We start from the raw sequence: 22717 nt of genomic DNA on the forward strand, positions 1-22717 counted from the left end.
TTCCTTAGAGAAAGTGGATACCTAAAACACTCTGAAATAACTTGCTAATAAAAGGAAAATTAAGTCCAATGAAATGAACTAGAGCCCAGACAAAAACTGTTTTTAAGGTCATCTGTTTGACAGTGTGAAGTGGTAAAAACTGGAAAGGGTCCTCTGTTGTTCTACTGGCTGATCTTTCCAAGTAAAGTCCTCTCTTCTTTTTATCAAAGAAATGTATTTATGCATAAAATCATATATACAAAATTCAAAACTGCATGATAAAGATTTACATAGCTAAAACATCTAACTATTAAAATACTAGATTAACAGAGATCCTCTTAAATCTTACAATCTTAAATACTTTTCAGTCCAGCTTTCCATTACATACTTTTGAAAAAAATTAGGTTATCAAGAGCTACTGTTTTTTCAACACCTGGTGCTGAATTTGTCTTTGTTTTGGGTTCCCGGCAAGGAGCTTTATGCTTGGAATTTCCCAGGTGATAAAAGTATCTTTGTTATTCATAAGCCCCTTGATTCACACCAGGGTTTATGTTAACAAGATGGCTCACGATAGCAGCTAGTCACCAGAAAGACTAATTGTGTGATTAGGGGCCTTTGGCCCAGTCCAACCTCTTAGGAGGAAAGTGGAGCTAAAAATTTAGTTCAATCAATTAGTGTTCAATCAATCAAGTCTTCATCATGAAGTCCAATAGAAACTCTAGACACTGAAGTGAAGAACAGTTTTCTGGTTGGTGAATCCACTAATGTGCCGGGAGGGAACTACGTTCTAAGTATACAGGGAGAGGGCATAAAAGCTCTGCATTCAGGACTCTTCGAGATCTTGCTATATGTGTCTTCTAGGATCCCCTCTGAATATATAGACAGTTGGTCAGAAATATGGGTGACCTGGAGATCCCTGAACTTGCAAATGGCTTCTGAATTCAGGGAAATCTTATGGCCAGGTAGTGAGAAGGGTCTTGGGAACCCCCTGGATTTGTAGCCAGTTGACAAGTATGAGTGGCCGGAGAACTTGACTTGCAGCTGGTGTCTGAAGCGGGGGCAGTCTTGTTGGGGACCATGCTCTTGAAACTTGTGGAGTCTGACACTAATTCAGGGTGGTTAGTTCCAGAATTGAACTGCAGTATACTGGTTGATGTCAGAAGATCTGGCCTGATAGCTAAATTGAAAGCTTTTTTTTTTCCTGCCATAAAAATAGACTATTTTTTATAGTTTAAGGTTCACAGCAAAACTGAACAAAGTACAGAGTTCCCATATACCCTCTGCCTCTGACACACACACAACTTCCCCCACTATCAACATCTCACATCACAGTGGTACATTCGCTACAATCGACGAACCTACATTGACACATTACCATCACCCAAAGCCCACCGTTCACATTAGGGTTCACACTTGGTGTATATTCTATGGGTTTTGACAAACGTATAATGTGTATCCACCATTATGTTATCATATGGAATAGTCTCTCTGCCCTAAAAAACCTCTGTACTCGATTGATCCCTCTCTCTGCTAATCCCTGGAAAGGACTCATCTTTTTACTGTCTCCATAGCTTTGTATTTTCCAGAATATGAAATCATACCTTATGTACCCTTTTCAGATTGGTTTCTTTCACTTATACTCATTTAAGATTTTATATGTCTTTTCATGGGTTCATAGTTCATTTATTTTTAGCAATAAATAATATCCACTGTCTGGATGTGCCACAGTTTATTGATTTGTTCACCTACTGAAGGACATCTTGGTTGCTTCCAAGTTATTGAAATTACGAATAAAGCTGTTAAACATCCACGTGCAAGTTTTTGTGTGGGCCTAAGTTTTCAACCCACTTGGGTAAATACAAGGTATGCAATTGCTGGGTCATACAGTAAGAGTATGCTTACTTTTTTTTTTTTTTTTTTTTTTTTTTTTGAGACAGAGTCTCGCTCTGTCGCCAGGCAGAGTGCAGTGGCGCAATCTCGGCTCACTGCAACCTCTGCCTCCTGGGTTCAAGCGATTCTCCTGCCTCAGCCTCCCGAGTAGCCAAACTACAGGAGTGCACCACCATGCCCAGCTAATTTTTGTATTTTTTAGTAGAGACAGGGTTTCGCCATGCTGGCTAGGATGGTGTCTATCTCTTGACCTCATGATCCGCCCGCCTTGGCCTCCCAAAGTGCTGGGATTACAGGCATGAGCCACTGCGCCCAGTCGAGTATGTTTACTTTTATAAGAAACTGCCAAACTAACTTCCAAAGGAGCTGTACCATTTTGCATTCCATCGTAATTCCTGTTGCTCCACATTCTCCCTTAGCATTTGGTGGTGTCAGTTTTGGATTTTCACCATCCTACTAGGTATGTGGTAATATGTCATTGTTGTTGCAATTTGTAATTCCCTATTGACATATGATGTTGAGCATTTTTATATGCTCACTTGCCACCTGAATGTTATGAACTTAATGTTTGTGTCCCCCTAAATGTCCTATGTTGAAGCTCTAACCCCCAGTATGATGGTATTTGGAGAAGGGACCTTTGGGAGGTAATCAGATTTAGGTGAGGTCATGAGGGTGGAGCTCCTATGATGGGATTAGCGTCCTTATAAGACGGGGAAAAAAGTCCACAGCTCTCTCAATCTCCATTATCTGAGGACAAAGAAAGAAGGCAGCTATCTACAACCCAGTAAAGAGACCTCACTAGGAGCTGAATCTACCAGTACCTTGACCTTGGACTTCCTAGCCTCCAGACCTACAAGATATAAACGTTGGTTGTTTAACCCACCCATTGGAAGGTATCACCCAGCTGATTAAGACACTGTAGTCCTCCTTGGTAAGGTGTAACATTTAGCTGCATTTAAAAAATCATACATTTGCTTAACAAAACTTGGTTTTGTCAAATTCCAGTATAACCTCCTATAGAAACGGTTTCTATCAAAGCTTATTTGTTTACTGATGAAATTGTTTAGAGAAAATTTTCTTTCACTGAAAACTCTAAGAGCTAGTCATATAACTAAAACAAACTAAAAACACAGGCCTCCTAAATGAAGAGAAGCAAAGCCTATGTAATCTTTCACTAGACCTATTGGGCCACAGCTTTGCACCTGGGGCCTTTTCATGCACAATATTCCATTTAAATACCAAGTTTTATGATGTTGGAGAGAGGAAAGAAAAGACCATTCAGAAAAACAAACTATATTTTAAAATCTCTGTACATTTTCTCCCTCTTAAGATTAATCTAAGCATTAAAAAAAAAAGTTGCCAGCTGGACTTATTCCCATATTGTACGCTTTTGAACAGAACCGTCTCAAATCACTCTCTCTAGAATTAGTTTCTAGGGGCAAAATCTGCAAGAGAAATCATATTCTTTATTTAACTGAACAAAAATAATCTGATGGAATTTGAAATCTAATAAATTATGCTGCAGTATAAAATATAACAATATAACATTTTATTGGAACCAAGAGTAATTACTGAATATTAAATTATACATGAACAAAATAAAAGATAGCTATAACATTTTCATCACAATCTGATTACAATTTTGTAAATGTATCTACAAGTACATGTCTTGCCGGGCGCGGTGACTCACGCCTGTAATCCCAGCACTTTTGAGAGGCCGAGGCAGGCGGATCATGAGGTCAGGAGATCGAGACCATCCTGGCGAACATGGTAAAACCGTCTTACTAAAAATACAAAAAAAAAATTAGCCGAGCATGGTGCCGGGTGCCTGCAGTCCCACCTACAAGGGAGGCTGAGGCAGGAGAATGGCGTGAACCCAGGAGGCGGAGTTTGCAGTGAGCCGAGATCACATCACTGCACTCCAGTCTGGGCGATAGAGCAAGACTTCGTCTCAAAAAAAAAAATTACATGTCTTTTGATGCCATGAAAATCTGATACGACTATTTAAAAAAATCATTATCATTAATATATTAAGCCTATATGTAAGGCATGACATTAGGTACAAGATACATACAAAAGCAATCATACGGTGTACAGTTTACACAGCCTTTTCCTTCTCATACATATTTCATCTGACCCTCACCAAAATCCTATAGCATTATCTCCATTTTATATAAAAAGAACACATTCAGAAACTTGTCCAAGGTCACATACGTAGTAATAGCTACTGCTAAGCTGGAACCAAGGATTTCTGACTCCAAGCTTCACGTTCCTTCTACTAAACTGTTTTTCCCCCAGAAATAATCAGTCCCCTTTGCCCCCTAGCAGACTACTTTATCAAAGATAACATAAATACCAAGAAAACTATCATAAAATGCTAAGTGCCAAAGTGGATGGCATAGAGAAATAATAAATAGATGGGCCAGTACTTCTTTCTTACTGAGAATCAGCAAAGATTTGAACAGAGCCATAAAAGAAAGACGGAAAAGAGAGAAAGAGGTGGCATACGGAGAAGACAGAGGTGGAAAGCACAAGGTATATTTAAGGACAATAGCATAAACATTTTGGATTTATAGCGTTTTCATGTTGGAAGGAAATGAGGCGGCTAAGAATGTAAACTGGACCCAAAACTATATACTGTATTTCACTGACTACTGCTTATTGAATGTATACTAAGTGCCAGGCATTTTAAGTACTTAATACATATGCAGAAAGTAGAAAAGTTCCTCTTCAAAGCTTGTCTTGGTTTAAAAACAAAATAATAGACACTAAAAATAATAGCTTCTTACTCTAAAGCCTCCTATCAACTATTAGTTCTTACACTTTAGCCCAGTTAGTTGCTTTGGCTTACTCAGGCATGAATGGAAAGGCCCAGGCAAGTCCTAGCTCATAGCTTATGCCCCTTCCTTATTTGGATTTGTTATTGCTTCATTAAACCTTTCATAAGCAACTTCCTCTCCTTCTTTGTTCTCCCTTGCACTTACCTACTTAGGAAAGTTTTAGGTTGTTAGCAAATCGGGTACCAGTTTAAGACTGTGAGGTCCAGCTCCAGTCAATGGATGCAGGACACAGCAGTGAGGACGACCCAAATGCGTAAGGGATAAATATGTTGCTTTTCCCTTGTTCAAGTGTGCTCTCGCCACTGTTCCATCTGTCAGTAGCACCCTTTCTGCAGAAAGTAAAGACTGAATTGCTGAGAGGTCCTCTGTCGCTGTGCTGACTTCTCTTCATGGCACCGATTATCTATTTCTAACACAAATCATCTCATTTTAAAAATACAATTACCCTGGCAGTCATTGGAATTGTTTCCAAGTTTTGTGGAATTGTCCACTGTGAGTTTTGGAAGGATGCAGGGTTCCACCTCCCACTTCAGAAACCAAAGGCAGAGATGGGTTTTTCCTCTCCATAAACCCATGGTAGCCAGGGTAAAGGTACAAGAGCTACACTCAGCAATCAGATACTCCCACATAAAGCAGTGAATCCTGGGAAACAAAGAGTGGGTGTGATTAAATGAGCAGTCACAGCAGTAGTCCAGCAAGAAAAATTCAACAGCAGCTGTGGCATCTGGATCAGACTGTTTATACTTTCAAAACTCCCTTACTTCCCACTTGTCTCCAAACCTGATTCTCTATATGTCCCATGCATTTTGTGTGTGAGTTACCCAATCCTCCTTTAATACTTGTTTTCCTGTCTAAGCTAGCCAGAGCTGGTTACTGCTGCTGACAATAAAGCCTCAGAAAGCTAAGTAACCCTTCGTGTTAAAATGTCCAGCAGGAAATAAGGAACTGAAGAGTTTTGAGGAGAATAACATAATCAAATATTTGCATATAAACAGAAAGGAAGTGGGACCTTAATTTCTTTCTGCCTGCCCATCATGATGTAATCATTCATTCACCTAACATTTATGAGTACCTCTATGGTCCCAGCAATGATGATTCAGCCTAGCACCTGACCTCCTGGAGTTCAGTATCTAACACAGAAAACAATATTAAAGTAGAATAGATATTTTGATTAAAAAAAAAAAAAAAAGTACAGGTGGTATGGAAATACAACCTAGTCTAGTAGTCAGCAAATTTCTCCATGAGAGCTGCTGAGCAGATGTTTTCTACAGGGAGACAGTACAAAGAAAGACTACATCCCTGACTGGGTGCTTGGAACATGATATAGTTTCGATATTTGTCTCTCTTTGCTGCAACATTTGCCAATTAACCCGTTTGTTAAATTTTCAGCATTCCCTGGATTACTCTTCAATAGGCAAATTTGTTTTGCTTTTAGATATGGATGGATATCACAGTTACAGAAGTTTGACTTATAGTATATAATATTTTCCTTGGGTAATTTCGAGAACTCCTTCAGACCCGTAATACCATTCAGATGACCAAAAAACTCTCAACAAACTGTGTTAAGATGTTTTGATGGTACTGAGTTTCCATCACTCATTCAAAGCTGAGTCCCTATTAGGTGCTAGGCATTGTCTACAGGATGAGAATACAAAATGGAAAAATACATTGTTCATGCTACAAAAGAATTTACAAATGGGACAGAAAGTCACATTTATGAATAATTACAGGATAACAATTTTAAGGCAGGCTGTAAGCTAGTACTTCTGGAAACTGAGAGAAGCATATATACCAGGTGGAGAAAGGAGAATCAAGGAAGACTTTCCATGTTAATAGGAACTACATTTAAAAATGTGATAGAATAAGAAAAGGAAGGTCATTTCAGATAAACTATTAGCATGCCACATTCCAGAAACTATAGTAGTTTGCCATGACTAGAGCATAAAGTAGGGGAGTGGTAGGAGATGAGACTAGAAAAAAAGAAAGTAGTCTATTGTGAAGAAAATTACACTCTATGTAAAGGGGTTTGAACAGTATCCTGAATGCTAGACAGAAAGAGCCATAGGAGAAATTTTAAATAAAAAAAAGGAAACATTAAGACTAGTCTCTTAAAAAGAATCACTGTGGCAGCAATGTGCTGAGAGATTAAAGAAAATGCCAGACAGAATGCCACTGCAATAATCCAGGTGAGAAATGTTGAGAACTTAAACTAATAAAGTGGCAGCAGGAACAGAAAAGACAGATTTCACAAAAGAAAGAGAAGGCAGAATCTACAGAACTTAGTGCCTAGAGATGGGATGAGGGCAAATACCCTTAGGTTGATTTCCAGGGTTTCTGGCATGAAAAACCCTGTGGATGGTGATGCCACTCTCTGTAAGGTTCACCACTGCTTTTCACGTCACTAAATCAAAAGTCAGTTCTCAGTCCTGCTCTTCTGTGAACCATGAGCAACAACATTTGGCATGTTGTTCACATGCTCTTCCTTTGATTCCAGGATACCAGTGTCCATGTTTTTGTCCTACCTCACTGGCTGCTCCTTTTCAGTCTCCTTTGCTAGTTCCTCCTTATCTCCCCAACCTCTAAACACTGGAGTGACTCAGGGATCTTCTCATTTTTCTTTGACCTATAAATCACTCTTACGATTTCATCCTATCTTAGGCCTTTATACATCATCTATGCTAACTAGGCCTTTATACATCATCTATGCTGATTAGCCCTCAAAATGTGTAACTCTAGTCTCAACATTCCCCTTGAACTCTAAATTCATATATTTGTTTGCCTACTCATTATTCCCAACTTGGATGTCTAATGGCATCTCATCCTAACAAGTCAAATATTGAACTGTTTATTCTACTTCCCCCACCACATCCTCTTACTTAAAACCTCATTTTCCTGCAGTCTAGTGACAACTCGATCCCTTCAGTTACAAACCAAAATATCTTGGTCATCTTTGATTCTTTACTTTCTCTTACACCCCATATATCAATTGCATAAGAAAATTTTACTAGCTCTACTTTTATAAATATATTCTAAATCTAACTGCTTGTCACTGCAACCGTTCTACTGTGACCATCATCATCTCCTGCTTGAATTACTTCCAACAGCCTCTTCACTGGTTTTCCTGTGTGATATTGTGATTTACAGTAAGAAATACATATTTAATCTTTGCTCCCAGTTTCCTGGTACAGAGCTCCTAAAAAAAACTCTTACAGTCTCTGAGTGATAACAGTGTCTTTCATATGCTAATGAGACAGTTGGTGGTTGGGGCCCCGTAAACAGCTTCAGGATGGAAGCTGGTCACTAGAAAGACCAAGGCATGAATAGAACTTGTGGGAAGGAGAAAGGGACTGAAGGTTGAGTCCCTGGGGGCAGAGTGACTGAAGACTTGAGTTGATCACCAGTGGTCAATGATTGAATCAATCATGCATACATAATAAAGCCTTCATGAAAACTCAAAAAGACAGGGTTCAGAGAGCTTCCAGAGAGTTGAACACATGCAGGTGCCTGAAGTGTGGCACACAAGTGAGCACACGGAAGCTCTGACCCCCTTCTCCAAACATCTCCCTTTACATCTCTTCCACCTGGTTTTTACTCTGTATCTTGTGTAATATCCTTTATAATAAATGGGTAAACGTAAGTAAAGTGTTTACCTGAGTTCTATGAGCCGCTCTAGCAAATAAAGCAAACTCAAGGAGGGGGTCATGGGAACACCAGTTTATAGCAATTTGTCCAGAAGTACAGGTTGCAGCCTGGGACTTGCAATTGGCATCTGAAGTGAAGGGCAGTCTTGTGGGACTAAGCCCTTACCCTGTGGGATCTGATACTATCTCCTAGTAGATAGTGCCAGAATTTAATGAAATTATAGGACACCCAGTTGGTGTGTGTCAGGCCTCTGAGCCCAAGCCAAGCCATCGCATCTCCTGTGACTTGCATGTATATGCCCAGATGGTCTGAAGTAACTGAAGAATCACAAAAAAGTGAAAATGCCCTGCCCCGCCTTAACTGATGACATTCCACCACAAAAGAAGTGAAAATGGCCAGTCCTTGCCTTAAGTGATGACATTACCTTGTGAAAGTCCTTTTCCTGGCTCATCCTGGCTCAAAATGCTCCCCCACTGAGCACCTTGTGACTCCCACTCCTGCCTGCCAGAGAACAACCCCTTTGACTGGAATTTTCCTTTACCTACCCAAATCCTATAAAACGGCCCCACCCTTATCTCCCTTCGCTGACTCTTTCGGACTCAGCCCGCCTGCACCCAGGTGATTAAAAAGCTTTACTGCTCACACAAAGCCTGTTTGGTGGTCTCTTCACATGGACGCGCATGACAGTGTGTGGTGGAGAATCTGGTGTCAGAACTGGATGGTGTGTAGGGAAAAATCTCCACACACACGGTATCAGATGTGTTGAATGGTGTGTGAGACTAGGAAATATGCTTTGGTTTTTTCCTATCAGAAATACCCTACTTTACTCTTATTCGCCAGGCAGTATTCTCCACATCAAGGCCAGAGTGACTCTTTTTAACCATAAGTGAAATAATATCACCTACCTGTGCAAAACTTTTCAATGTCTTCCCACTAAACTGAGCAGAGAAGAAAAAGTTCTTATAGTGGTTCATGTGATATTCCCCCCAATACTTCCCAATACCCTCATCTTCTACTATTCTCCCCACTCTACTTCAGCCATACTGGCCTCTTTGTCGTTCCTCAAACACCTAACTAAGCACATTCCTCAGGACCTATGCTCTTACTATTTCTTCTGCTTGGAACATTCTTCCCTCACATATCAATATGGTTCACTCTCTTCCCTCTTTTGGTTCTTTATTCAAATGTCATTTTACTGAAGCCTCCCCTGGCTTCCCTATTTAAAATTATAAACCATCAACCCTTCCTTCATTTTTCTTCATAGGACTTTTTACCATTCAACATACTTCAAATGCAGCAAATTAAGGAGTTGAAGGGAGATGGGAATGGACATTATCAATAAGCACAGACTCTTCTTTTTAAACAGATTGTGTGGAAAGAGAATACAGGAAATTAACAAGAGGTCAGATGGCTAAAGTATGAATCCCACCTGTGTGACTAAACAGAAGACTTAATCTCAGATTCAATGTCCTTATCCAAAAAAAAAAAAAAAAACACGGAGAGAATAATGTTACCCTTGCTAAGTGTCACTATATCAACCAATATGATGTATGTAAAAACTCTTAGCAAACTCTCAAAAAAATGTTAGTCATTAATAATAGTTTATTATGAAATACAATTAAGATAAGCCAGAAACAGTGGCTTGAGCCTGTAATCCCAGCTACCCAGGAGGCCAAGGCAAGAAGATCACTTGAGTACAGGAGTCTGAGGCTACAGTAAGCTATGAATATGCCACTGCACTCCAGCCTGGGCGAAAGCAAGACCCCATCTCCTATTTTTTTTAAAAGAAAGCCGGGTGCAATGGCTAGCAATGCCTGTAATCCCAAAACTCTGGGAGGACATGGCAAGAGGACTGCTTGAGGCCAGGAGGTCAACACCAGCCTGGGCAACCAAGCGAGACCCCCATCTCTACCAAAAGTTTAAAAATTGGCCAGTCCTGGTGGCATGAGCCTATAGTCCTAGTTACTCAAGAGGCTGAGGTGGAAGGGCTGCTTAAGCCTAGCAGTTCGAGGTTGCAGTGTGCTATGACTGTACCACTGCAATGAAGCCTGGGCAACACAGTAAGACCTCGTCTCTCAAAAAGAAAAATAAAATAAAAATTAAAAATTAAAAAAATAAGATAGGATATTTTTGTTTTTTACGGAGAAACCAAAACACATTTGTATGCTGAACAGAGATGGAAAAAAGAGGTTGAAGAAAACAAAAGGAAGATGATATTCAATATTCCTGTAACTTTTTTTTTAAGTATCAGCAAAGCCACATGCCTAACTCACTTTTCACATAAAAAAACACATTAATGCCTTTTACTATGAAATCAAGTTTGATTCAATATTATTATAATCAATATAAAAACGCAAACATTAATTCCAGCGTCTAAACTACTCTCACATCTATATGAGCTTGAGCTCTCATCCTGATGACATACCATTTCACCACCAGATAAATCTTCCTCTAACCCTGTGTTGCAGAGACTGCTAACAGCAACCCCTCACCGCAATTTCTATGCTATCCTTCTTCCACACTACAAAACTCTCACTTACTGAGAACCTTGTTATCCGCATGAAAACATTTTCCAGCCTCCCTTGTAGCTTGTGTGGCCTTATTACTAAGTGGAGGTGGTACATGGCAGTTTTCAAGAACCTTCTTTAAAAGGCCTTTATCCCTTTGTTCACCCCTTCTTCCATAATGCTTCCATGAAAAGGCAATTAGAACCCTAGCCTCGGCCGGGCGCGGTGGCTCAAGCCTGTAATCCCAGCACTTTGGGAGGCCGAGACGGGCGGATCACGAGGTCAGGAGATCGAGACCATCCTGGCTAACACAGTGAAACCCCGTCTCTACTAAAAATACAAAAACTTAGCCAGGGAGGTGGCGGGCGCCTGTAGTCCCAGCTACTCGGGAGGCTGAGGCAGGAGAATGGCGTAAACCCGGGAGGCGGAGCTTGCAGTGAGCTGAGATCCGGCCACTGCACTCCAGCCTGGGTGACAGAGCGAGACTCCGTCTCAAAAAAAAAAAAAAAAAAAAAAAAAAGAACCCTAGCCTCCATGCCAAACTGTGAACATGAGAGCCAATTCCTAAGAATGGCTGGGTAGTAAATGATTCCATCAAGTGAAGACTCAGTAAAACAGAACCTACACGGCTGCCTCATACTATGTTCCTAAGGCATTTTACATGAGAATGAAAATCGTAAATTACTCATTGCTGAACCCACTCCTGATAGTGTAGCAATCATGTCACTTCCCCGGTTTAATATATTCGTTATCAAATACTCAAGACTATCCACAATCTAGCACCAGCTAATTTGCCCTTACTCCTATTTTATCTATACACTTTTTGATTTCCTGCCACTAGATCATTGTTCATATTAATCACCTTTCTTGGAATGCATCTGAACCTCACCTAAAGAAGTGGTATTTATCAAGTACCAGCTCAAAGCTCACTTCCCACACAGCTCTCCATGGTCATTAGAAATAGATGTGATTGCATCCTCCTCTGAACTACCAAAGGATATTCTGACTGTACCATTCACCTAGCAACGCGTAGTTTTCTTGTTATTGTGTCTCATCTTCCCCAAAAGATGCCAAGCTCCTTAAGAAGGCCCTCTCCTCCAAAAAGATGGCGGTGGGGGAGGGAAGTCCTGTTCCCAAACTCTCCCTATCTCCTACTATTCCCAGACACGCACTTTGAAGAAAATGTATGAAGAAAATGTCCAGTGTTGATTAAAATCCTTTGTAAATTTCACTCAGCTTATGAGTTTTCACCATCAAATAAAACCACAACACCCTTTATCAGCTAAAATTCAAGGGTAGCCAGACATAATGTCCAAACCCTAACAAAATCTTCTGGGCCTAACAATCCTTTATTTTTTGAAAAAAGTTGTTACTATGAGTAACAACTTTATTCAAAAAATAAAGTTCACACTAAAGCACATAGTTCCTATCTTTAGAAACAAAAGAGGCTACCAAGTGGAAGAGGGGCTACAGTTCCCTCATTTTGAAAAAGTAATGCTTACTAATGTCAAGAGCATACAAGGCACAGTGCAAAATACAATGATAAGCTGGAGACTGGCCCATTAGCTAAAATCCAAGACAAAGAACCAGAGGCAAAATAGAACAGATGTAGATGAGCAGATAGGAGATATCACATTTCTCAGCTTTGTTTTGCTATCACTGTAATTGTTCACCCAAATCAAACTGGCATTTCGTCTTGGTAATTCTAAAAATACATCCTATTCCTAAGAAACAGACTCAGAATTTAATGCAGTGGGAAAGGAAGAATTTGAAGGATGTGCATTTTTCACACTATCTAGGAAAAGGACTGGAAAACTTCCATTTTGAATGTAAATTTGTGGAAAAAGAAATCAATATAAGACCTAAAAAGGTCATTCAACAAAATGCTGAGTAATAAGGTACATCATTTTAAGTATTAGTCAAATTAAGTTAAAAATCGTATTTTAAGTACTCCCCCTTGAACTGATTATTCCACACTAAAAAATTCATCTGAAGTCTTTTTGAGAGATCTTAATGAACACAAAAGGTAACTAAAATAAAACTTTCAAAAGCAACTTTCTTTAGGCTGCCTGATTTTTATCTGTGACAAAGAAATGAAGAATGATGTTCCTAAGCCAAGATTAATGGTAAATTTTATATCTACTAAATCTGTACAAAGACAGAACCTAAGCAATTGCCAGGGATCATTACACCTACCTTGAACAATTTTTGAGGACTAGAACACATAAATTAAACACAGCTATTTGTGTAGCAAATGCTAACTTTGGTGATATGATTTATTAAAACTCCAAGTCAGGGGCAGGCAATTTTTTTCCGTAAGAGGCCAGAAAGTAAATACATCAGGCTTTGCGGACCCAGAAGCATGGACCAGGATATTAGGTATGTAGGTTCTTATGCAACAAGAGAGAAAACAAATTTGCAACAATTTTTATTGATAAAATTCAAAATGCATCAATAATATGTACAATTTTTTGGTAACATATGTCTACTAATACTAATGCGAAGAATGGAAATTTTGGAGGAAACATTTCTCATAATTGAGATTCAAAGTTAGTGCTCTCCTATCATCAAATCGATTACAAATGTTCATCTGTAAAATGCTCCTGGGCCATGTAAAATATTCCAGCTGGCCATATTTACTTTCACATTCCTTGCTCTTAGTACTAACATTACTTGAGAAACAAGTTAACACTAACACCACAAACCTTAATTTCCAAAAGTTGGCTTCTAAGTAACTAAAATCAACTTGAATATTAAAACTTCAAACTTTTTAACATAAAAGTGCCTAATCTTTAACAATCATTTATACAAAGAAACTTATTCTTCCCTCTTAGCTAAAGGCTAAGTATAACAAACATTACTAAATACAGATGAGAAATTTAATCTCCTTAAAAATCTTATAACCTAATAATTCAATTTAGGAGTAAGAACATACATAAAAATTTTTATCAGAAACTAGGACAACAGCAAATAATCAGGATTAAATAATCAAGGGCAATAAATAAAATAATAAGGTGGAGAAGAAAGTTGAGTTTATTAAACGTGGGGAATGGGGAGTTAATTCCCTAAGGTTTCATGAAAATGTACCTTGAATGCTTTTAGCAACACTAACTTGAAGTAAATGTTTAGTTTTTAAATTTCATCTGAATAACAACCTAATCTGACTTTAACCATAAATTTAAAACTATGTAACTTCACACTGATAAATACTTTTACAAAAGTTAAGAATAACCTCACTATTTTTCAAGTAACCTCTGCATCTCAGTCTCACCAACAAGGGCCCTAGACTAGAAAATCAATGCCTTTGAAAGATGTGCCTGACTCACAACGGCCAAATTAAAGGAAATCCTCATTCCTTGCTCCTAATAATAAATGAAGATATTAAATATTTAAAATATTTTCTCATGAATGATGAATTATGATTTTCTATTAGCCTCATTTTATTTAGATTATTGAAAATCTAAAAACCAACTAAATAAGATACATAAATCTAACAAGTAGAGGAAATCTGCTACCAAATGTAAGCATTAAAATGTGAAAATATCTTTTTCCAGGGGTATCCAAGACACTTTTCAAAAGTAGTAATTTTTAGTGTAATATTTCTGCAGGAATGAGAAAAATCCAGTGATTTTATACTTGAAAAAGTTTGAATTTTTGATTTTGGCACTTTAAACTACATTACAAAAGCATTTGGATTTGACAAGTCTCCTTTGCCCTAGTAATTTGAACTAATATAGCAATGAAGATTTTCTCAAATAAAAAATAAAGTGTGAGTAACTTACAGTATGAAAGTGAATGTTGGTAAGAACTTCTCATTACCCAATTACAACTAGTGGCTAACAGAGTAAAGAACAAGAAGGAAACAAGTATGTGTGTTTGGGGAATCTCCGTAGGTTTTTCTAATAACTCCAGACACAATTCAGAAGCATTTCTCTATATATCCAGCATCCAAACGTTAAAAATACATATGTGGATTCTGTCTGCACAACTGTATGTTCATTGTCAGTAAAAAATTCTCAATTATTATTAGTTTTCATTTCCTCTTGCTCCAAAGGCAATACAATTTAAACACATCCAGTTTTTTAAAAATCACATTTGAATTGGAAATCATAGAATTTTAGAGTTGAACAGCCTCTTAGAGGCAGTTTAATCTGAATTTTTTGGTTCTTCAAGTAAAGAAACTGGACTCAAAATTATACCTAAGATCACAAAGTACAGAGTGACAGAGGTGGGATTTCAACCCTAATTCCCTGACTCTTCAGTGCCCTTTTAACCAGGCTAAGCTGCAGCAGATTCTTCAGGCAACTTGAAATCAGAATTACACATGAGAGCTATTTGAAAAATTTCTATTTTGTCTACTACTTAGTGTGAAGAACCTTATTTTACTCCAAAACCCAAAGATTTTAAGAAAAGTTAAACATTTATTTTTCTACTATGGTAAATATTAATGGAAGTTGAGCTCTGAAAATACTAACTTATATACAATTCCAAATTATTGCTATTTTCATCTTATTATCTTAAGAAGTTTAAATAAAATCATTCAAATTTCAGATGTTAAATTATTTTCTTCTACTTTATTAACATTGCAGTAAGGATCTTAGTGTAGGGTGAAAGCTTAAAGCTGGGAATCAAGACACCTGAGTTTCTGTCTCATTTTTTATAATACTCTTAACTAGTTTACTGTCAAATCTCGAACTCTCTCTTTCTCATCTCCTGATTAAGGATCAGGAGACAGATCCCTACTGCCAGACATCTTATTTACATTGCTTCTAATTCTCACACCTTAGAAGATATGAATTATTCTACCTATTTTGCAGGAAACTGAAGCTCAGAGAGATTAAGGAAATTTTCCAAGAAACTGAGCTGGTTAGTAGCTGAGCTAGAATTTAAAACCAGCTCTGCCTGACCCCAGCCAATGCCCATGTTCCTTGCATGACACCACTTTGCCCATATACTAATATAATGTGTGATCCTAGTATGGTTAGAACAAGAAGTACTACATTTGCAGGATTATTAGGGAGATTAAGGTGATAAAACAAACTAAAATACATGCTGAAAAAAAATACTGTAACTCTTTAGTTATTAAATTGAGAATAAATTTTTAGTAAAAAATTTTAAAACTAGTTATGCTATAGATACTATTCTTATTACTGTCATCAACACTGAAGTAAGCACTGTAGAATTACAAAACACATCAATCTTGCTTTTAGAGATAACACTGCAAATTAAACTGGAACCCCATCCCTATTTCAGTAGTTAAAAATAAAATTACTCTCAAAGTCCCATTATATCACATAGGTAAGTATATTTATTAAAATGTGTGTGTGTGTGTATAAATAGAACAGAAGGAATCAAGAGAACTTCTTAGTAGTTCCTGCCCTTTCAAATAGATTTAGAAAACAACAACATTCTCAGATATGCAAGAAAAGATGAGAGATGCTTAATACTGGACACCTATACAGCATATATTAATACAGTGTACTATCAACCATCTTCACCCCTACAGATAAAGATACTGTGCTTCTGACAAAGAAATGTTTCCCCAAGTTTTCCTGTCATGTCTTACATATTCAGCAAAGTTAGTATCAGTAAAATGTTTGGTAGACAGTGGACAACTTACTCCCTGAATGTGGTCACTGGCTCTTTTTGTAAAAAAAAAAAAAAAAAAAAAAAAAAAGACCAGCAAATGTAGGGCCCATTAATAAACGTAGCCTAAAAGCAAAACCAGAATTGAAGTTTCAGGTTATCTTTCCTATGTATCTTGCCCTACAACTGAAAATATCGAATTAGCTCAAAATGAAAAGTACTATGCACATTTGTCGTAAGTCCTCATACGTGACCTGATAACATGCGACAGCTTCTTTACATTAGAATCGTCAATACCTCTACGACTCTGGTTCTTTTCCCAACAATGGCCAAGGTGTTCATCTCTGTGTCTTCGGATAACGCCCACAAAGGTAATGACACTTTTGACTCTGTCAATTCACTCAGGGTTGCATCTACCTAGCTACAATTGCCCCCCGCCCCCACTTCTCTTTTTACCTCCGTGAACAACCCCCGCTAATCCCCCATGGAACTACACAAACCGCCTACTGAAGAAGCGTTCTCCACCTGACCCATCTTCTGCATTAAACATTCATTCCGTCTCAGCTCATCCCGTCGATTTGCTCTTTCGTAAATCGCAAGACAAAGCTAGGACAAAGCTGCAAATTCAGGAAACCCGCAGAAAGAGAAAGAAAAAACAGAGGGAAGCGGGTGGGGGGCGGCGCGGGGTCCGCCTGTCAACTGGCTTCAGGGCGCTGGGAAAAAAGTGGGGCGGGCGCGTAGGACCGTCCTCCCAAGCAACGCCAACTCCCACCACAGCTCCCTCCCCTCACCTCGATCTCGCGGATGTTGTTGGAGGTGACAAAGATGCCAATGCCAATGGGAATGAAGATGAGGCCGATGATGAAGAAAATAGGTAGCACCGTGCCAGCCGTAAGGATGGGCTGCCAAGCTGGCAGCCGTTGCTGTTTGAAGGCCGTGTTATCCGGTCTCCGAGTCTTCGCGGTGCCCCCCGGAGCACAAGGGGGCCCACCGTCCACTTCATCCTTCGCGTTATAGTTCATCGCCATCGATCCCCGGGGCACCGCTCCGCCACTTGCAGGTGGACCACCCAGGGGGCCCGCCGGCTGACCCTGACAGGAACCGCTCGAGCGCCGCTGCCGCCGCCGCCGCCGCCGCCACCAGGGCCACCGCCACAGCCGCCTCCGCTGTAGAGCGGAAGAGGCGGGACACTCTTCCGCCAAAGGCCGCGGACAGGAAGCGTAAGTCGGCTGGAGACGCCAGAGGGAGGGAGAGAGGGAGGAGGGAGAAGAAGGAGGGACAAGGGGAGGGGAAAGGGGAGGAGGATAGAAGGGGGAAGGAAAAGGCGGACGCACCCTGATCATCTGTCCTGTGACGGACTCAACCACCCGATCGCGAAGCTACGTTGGCGCATGCGCGGCCCTAGAGCTAGGGGATTCCGCGCCTGCGCTGTAGGCGTATCTTTGCTCTGTTGGCCGTGGCTTTAGTTAGCACACACCTGCCTGCTACTCTGGTTATAGTGGCGACTGCAGGTCTGGATTGCCAGACAGGTTTTTCTTTTTACCTCGAGGTAAAAGAAGGGAGGGAGTCTGAAGGGAGTCGGAGCATTTAAAAGGCGGCCTCAAGGGGGATTGAGTCGGGGGAGAATTAGCAGTATTTGTTTAGGTTGTAAAACCGTGAGTTTAATTAAATAAATCGTTATTCAAGGTGCAAGTATAAACTTGGAACACAGGTGCGTAACATGTACCCCTTTTGTCCTAAAGTCAAGAATCAATAATGTGACTTAGCCCTATTATCTTGCCTCTAATTAAGCGATTCTCACTTATTTTTTCTCTATTGCTGATTCTCACGTTACTTTTCCCCTTTTCTATGTCCACCTTTCTCTTTTGCGCATTGATATAGGAAGTGTTTTGTAATAGGCTGTAGCTTTTTCTCTTACTGTTGTAAAAACCAGGACATATAGCAGTACTACAAAATAAGATACCCCGTAAACACTTTAAAAGTGCCAGATATTTAATGACCCAAGGAAATACTCGTGATGTAAAAGGTGACTAAGTCAGGATATTAGAGTAGTGTAGCGACTGTAGAAGTATAATATAGAGCGGAACTAAAAAGTGAATAATGGTAACTCTGTTGACCGGATGGAGGATTTTTTTTTTTTCCTGTTTCTTTGCACTTTTCTGTATTTTCCAAAATTTCTATAATAGGCGTATGTTATTTGTAAAATTTAAACAATTATATACAATCCACATTATACTGACATCTTTGAAATCTAGGCCAGAGAGTAAGTCGCATCATTTGAAAACAAATTACTTTTAGGCTTAGTCTGCAGTAATGCCTTAAATAAGTTAAACTGAGGAAAGAGAAAATAAGGAGTGCTTGGTCCTCATAATTTACAGTTAGGCCGGGCACCGTGGGTCACGCCTGTAATTCCAACACTTTGGAAGGCCGAGGCGGGTGGATCACCTGAGGTCAGGAGTTCGAGACTAGCCTGGCCAACATGATGAAACCCCGTCTTTACTAAAAATACAAAATTAGCTGGGTGCGGTGGCCGGGCCTGTAATCCCAGCTACTCGGGAGGCTGAGGCAGGAGAATCACTTGAACCCGGGAGGCGAAGGTTGCAGTGAGCCCAAGATCCGCCGTTGCACTCCAGCCTGGGCAACAAGAGTGAAACGCCATCTCAAAAAAAAAAAAATTTACAGTTAAATTTTTTTCAAAATGACCACAAGTCTAAAAAATGTAAGCCAATCACATATTTACTAGGCAGAGTTTAGAGTGATACAATACTTGTTGCCCTCTAATAACCGACTTGCTTGGGTTTGCTCTTACATGACATTCATGCTCAAATTCTTTGCACTGCTGACATACTTAGGTCTATATTTTGTTTTGATCTGTTAAGTTTACCTTCAACCCCAGGCTCAAATAGGAAACAATCTATCACAGTTAATGGAGAAGGCATGGAATCCTTTTATTTTGCTAAGTTCTGTTAGTAAAAATGTATGCCAAAATATGGGCATATTGCAAAAGTACATATAAGGCAGGTTTTTCCTCCCCATTTCTGCCTATATCATCATGCCCACTAAATTTGATCATTTTTTAATATTTTGCTATTCCAGCACTCTGTATAAATGGTCATTTTACCTTCATTTTTTGGTTTTGTTCTAGTGAGCTGAGTGATTATGATGTATTTATCTGCTTCCTTTTTCTTTATTTTTGTTTGTTCATAGGAAAATGAGTTAATCCCTTGTCTCTTTTTTTATTAGAAATTCCATTTTGACTGAAACATTTATAGAACTGAAACCTCCTGAGATTCTTCTCTAAAACTTAACATTTTCAGATGAGGTCCAGATGGATGAAATTGCTTTTCCAGATGTCTTGATATCCCTCCATTTCATTTTTTACTACTGTATTCTGCCACCACAATATGCATCTTTACCCAGCTGAAACATTTTTTTCAGCTCCACGTTATTATCTCAGGGGACTCACAATTTTGTGATTTTCTTGGTCACATTATTTTATGATAGTCCTTACTAGGTGGTTTTTCATTTAATCTGCTGAAGTAGGAATTTTCAAAAAGCATCATTCAGCATTTCTAGGGCAACAGAAGAGAATAGTTCTCACAATGGTTTACCATTTACACATTTTCAAACTGATTGCTAGGAGCGACTGGTGTGTGTTTGTGTGTATGTATGTTGATACATTTAGATTACACTTATATTGTTCAAATGATTGTTCATGTGCTGATTCTTGGTAAAAGTGGAATTTGTATGGCTAAATGACATTTATTAATGCTATCAGATTAACATTCTAAGTATGCAGTCAATGCACGAGCCCCAATACAAAAGTGAATCCAAAATGATAGAACAGATGCAAGCCCAACAATCTGAAAAGGTGGATATATTTAGCCTTTGGATGGGAAGTTTTATACAATTTTCATTTTTTAGTTCAATTGCTGTGTTGTGCCACTGAATTCAGTAACCAGAAACAGCTAAGAAAAAAATACAGAAGGCCGGGCGCGGTGGCTCAAGCCTGTAATCCCAGCACTTTGGGAGGCCGAGACGGGTGGATCACAAGGTCAGGAGATCGAGACCATCCTGGCTGACACGGTGAAACCCCGTCTCTACTAAAAAATACAAAAAACTAGCCGGGCGAGGTGGCGGGCGCCTGTAGTCCCAGCTACTCGGGAGGCTGAGGCAGGAGAATGGCATGAACCCGGGAGGCAGAGCTTGCAGTGAGCTGAGATCCGGCCACTGCACTCCAGCCTGGGCAGCAGAGTGAGACTCCGTCTCAAAAAAAAAAAAAAAAAAAAAAAGAAAAAAATACAGAAGAGTAACTATTGGGTATCTCTGGGAACAAGGAAGAGGAAACTGCAGCTGGTCTTTTCACTGCCTAACCAAAGTAGATTTGCCACACAAATTTGATTGTTGGGTTCCTTTTATGTTTGGTGCTACTGTAGCTCTCTAGCTTCTAACCATATTCAACCATTTCATTCACATCTGTAACAAGGATATTTTAAAAAGTTGAAGAGGGCAGAGAAATGTGTCATAGTTTTTACCATCATGAGTTTCAGAGAAAGTTCTTAGTGACTGGAAATGGTTTGAATTATTTTCAGTGGCTGGGTCATATTTTTGCAGGAACAACAACAACAAAAATATCTTTTCCTTTTCAGTTGACCATGGCAGCTTAGTGGAACTGCAAAATGTTCATTTTTAATTATCTCAGAGGACTTTTAGGAGAAAGAGTGATGTAGAAATTGTATAATAAACTTCATTTCCTGTATTTATTGCATCAGATATTGATTCAAACTGGGTTTTAAAAATTACTTTTTAAAATTGACCTTTTCCTGATTTTTATGTAGTGTACTTATGGAATACTTTCAGTTAGATATTTAAGAAACTCCCTTTGTTCTCACACTGAGAGATTGACTGATTAGCCTGAGGTCATTGGTGTTGTGATAGAAAATTTTGCAAGTTCTTGAATAGCCAGTCAGTAATCAGAAATACGAGTCAAACGAGATATTTTAACGATTAGTGTCATTAAAGGAAAGAGCAATTACACCAAAATACTTTAGTAGACAGCCTAAGAACTTTGTTTTGGATGGAAATAAGGCTTCATTTCTCATAATTCCATACTTTTTGATTTTGGTTTTTTGTTTTCTTTTTTTTTTTTTTTTTTTTTTTTTTTTGAGACGGAGTCTCGCTCTGTCGCCCAGGCTGGAGTGCAGTGGCGCGATCTCGGCTCACTGCAAGCTCCGCCTCCCGGGTTCACGCCATTCTCCTGCCTCAGCCTCCCGAGTAGCTGGGACTACAGGCGCCCACAACCGCGCCCGGCTAATTTTTTGTATTTTTAGTAGAGACGGGGTTTCACCGTGGTCTCGATCTCCTGACCTTGTGATCCGCCCGCCTCGGCCTCCCAAAGTGCTGGGATTACAGGCGTGAGCCACCGCGCCCGGCCGGTTTTTTGTTTTCTTGAGGCGCTGTCTTACTCTATCACCCAGGTGGGACTGCAGTGGCTCACTGCAACCTCCACCTCCCAGGCTCAAGCGATTCTCCAACCTCAGCCTGCCAAGTACCTGGGACCACAGGTGTGTGGCACCACAGCCAACTAATTTTTTGTATTTTTGGTAGAGACATGGTTTTGCCATGTTGCCCAAGCTGGTCTCGAACTCCTGAGCTCAGGCGCTCCACCCGCCTTGGCTTCCCAAAGTGCTGGGATTACAGGCGTGCCCAGCCGATTACATACTTTAAATTAAAGAATGTAATTCTCACAAGACTTCAGACTTCATGACTTCCACTGCATAGAATCTCTCAGTTGATTACATCCCCATGGCACCTATTTTTTCATTAGGTGCCATCAATTATAGATAAGGTCTTTTTTTCAAATATGATGTTGCCATCTCTAGATTAACAGCCAACTGATATCTGTTACATGTATAGCAGTTAATTTCTTTAAAAAGGGGAACAGAGGAGGAAAGAGGCTTAGTTTACGCCAAGAGAATCGTCAAGAGATATAGCAAAGTAGATATTTTTAAAATGTTAATTCTTTTTTTTTTTTTTTTTGAGACGGAGTCTTGCTCTGTCGCCCAGGTTGGAGTACAATGGCACGATCTCGGCTCATTGCTACCTCTGCCTCCTGGGTTCAAGCAATTCTCCTGCCTCAGCCTCCCAAGTAGCTGGGATTACAGGTGCCCACTACCATGCCCAGCTAATTTTTGTATTTTTAGTAGAGACGGGGTTTCCCTATGTTGTCCAGGCTGCTCTCGAACCCCTGACCTCAGGTGATCCGCCTACCTC

The 22717-nt window shown here is 39.6% G+C and overlaps 1 protein-coding gene across 1 annotated transcript in view; it reads right to left on the reverse strand.

Annotated features, from left to right (window-relative positions):
* Positions 1–17822, reverse strand: part of TMEM30A (transmembrane protein 30A) — a 32312-nt gene extending 14490 nt beyond the window's left edge. The window contains exon 1 of the mRNA XM_003897814.4: positions 17236–17822. Within this exon, the coding sequence (XP_003897863.1) occupies positions 17236–17787 (552 nt within the window). The 5' untranslated portion in view covers positions 17788–17822. The remainder of the gene's footprint in view (positions 1–17235) is intronic.
* Between the last annotated feature and the right edge of the window lie 4895 nt (positions 17823–22717).

This window comes from Papio anubis, chromosome 6 (genome assembly GCF_008728515.1).
Source record: "Papio anubis isolate 15944 chromosome 6, Panubis1.0, whole genome shotgun sequence".
In the NCBI taxonomy this organism is placed as follows: Eukaryota; Metazoa; Chordata; class Mammalia; order Primates; family Cercopithecidae; genus Papio; species Papio anubis.